Raw genomic sequence first — 1,771 nt, forward strand, 5'->3', positions numbered from 1 at the left:
AAAACGTGTGTTTGCGTCCAGAAGAGAGCTAGCTGGATTACGAGTTCCCATCTTCAGGGCCAGTAGGGGGCAGAGGAGAGCACCAAGGCTGCAGAAACCAGTCGGCGAAGGCCTGGAGATGGAGGGTGGGCGTGCCTTCGTTGGGGTCTGAGTTTAACCCTTTAACATCTGAGCTCCAGTGTTTATGCTCTTTGATTCACTGTAACTTTTCAACCATTAACACGATAATTCCAGTAGATTTTGAAGGAGAAAAGCGGCTTTTCTCCTTCAAAATCTACTGGAATTATCGTGAGATATTTTGTGTTTAAACATCACTGATGTTGAAGGGTTAAAAGGCAGTGAAGACGAGGAAGGACAGGAGGCTGGCAGTCAGATAAAAGGGTTTAGAGAGTGGATTGGATTGTATGTGGGCCTGTTCTGTCGGGGGGAATGACGCAGGGCGGATGACTGGAACAGAAGGAGATAAAGGGAAGGAGAGGATTGAGGGAGGAGATCATTCCCAAGATGGGGGCAGAGATCAAGAGGAGAGGAGGTATCTGATTAGCAGCTAAAATAATTAGCCCTGTGTTGGTTTGGAGCGAGCCGTCGGTGGATGAGATGCACCAAGAATAGCTGCACTCCGTCCTGCTGATGGGAGCGTCACGGCCGTGACGTCATTCCAGGTCGTCGGTCGGTGGCCGTCGAGTCGAGAGCGGACTGTCTGGTGCGGTGAAAGCACCTCCTCCTGCTCCCTCCCCTCCTCTGCTATCTGCTGAGAAATGTGCAGCTGTTCCTTCCAGAAAGCCTGGTCGCTCTCACAGGGCCAGGAATAGCCCCCATTCACGGCAACAAACTCCCATCCTTACCGGCCGAGAGCTTTCTGTTTCCATGAAGTCCGGCGTGTGCTCCGATTGAGTTGTAAACATTTGGGGGGGATTCAATGGATGTCCTTCAGGAAGTTATGTGGACAGTTAGGCCTTAAACACTTTTACACTTTATCCAATAAGTGCATGCGGGGGTCTCCAACGAAGCGTTGTAAAAATTATTCGACACCGTTCCCAGTGATTTAGTGGGACTATTCTTACAGCCAGTGCTGTCTTGAAAGAGTAGAGATAATGGGGAATAATGGGGGCTGCATCAGGAAAGGAGGGATCAGACTAGAGGAGTGGAGGCAGTCACGGAGAAGTCAGACCTTTATCTGAAGACAGAAGAAAGGAGGAAGAAAGAGAGACAGGATAGAGCAGTTAGCATATAAATCACTTCTGTAAGAAGAATTAACAAGAAATTTCACAATGAGAGGAGATGGAGCGGGAGGGGGGGTGCAGGGGGGGATCAGTGCGAGAGGAGAAAGTTGTGGTTGGAAATGTCGCCTCTAGAAAAAGAAAAGAAAAAAGGGGGAAAAAAAGCAAATTGGCTTGTCCCTGCAGTCGGGGATTGGCGATGCGTATCGGACGCACTTGGAGGAGCTTTTTTCCGAGGATGGGATCACAATGAAAGCAGGAAAACCGGAGAGCGGCTTTGAGATTCTGTTATCAAGCCCGGCCTGCTCAGGGTCTCGCTTCAAACCACCAAACAAAAGTGCTGGTGGAGCCTGCCGGTGCCGGAGATTATCACCACATCTCAGATCTGGGCCACATGCAGCAGGGTTGATTCTGGAAGGGGCGGGGTGGGGGGTAAAGTAGCCTGCTATTTGAAGGTGAGCTGATTGGCGAGGCGGGAGAGGAGGCCGAGCGGCGCCAACCGGCCCTCCCCGTCTGTGCGGGTCATCTCCAGCTCGATGGTCATCAGCACC

General features: G+C 51.2%; 1 protein-coding gene across 1 annotated transcript in view; it reads right to left on the reverse strand.

Annotated features, from left to right (window-relative positions):
* Positions 1–250: 250 nt before the first annotated feature.
* The window catches only part of mpz (myelin protein zero), a 19,305-nt gene continuing 17,784 nt past the window's right edge, over positions 251–1,771 (reverse strand). Inside the window, exon 6 of the mRNA XM_024280081.2 lies at positions 251–1,177. Coding sequence (XP_024135849.1) covers positions 1,166–1,177 — 12 coding nt within the window. The 3' untranslated portion in view covers positions 251–1,165. The remainder of the gene's footprint in view (positions 1,178–1,771) is intronic.

This window comes from Oryzias melastigma, linkage group LG17, assembly GCF_002922805.2.
Source record: "Oryzias melastigma strain HK-1 linkage group LG17, ASM292280v2, whole genome shotgun sequence".
Taxonomy (NCBI): domain Eukaryota; kingdom Metazoa; phylum Chordata; class Actinopteri; order Beloniformes; family Adrianichthyidae; genus Oryzias; species Oryzias melastigma.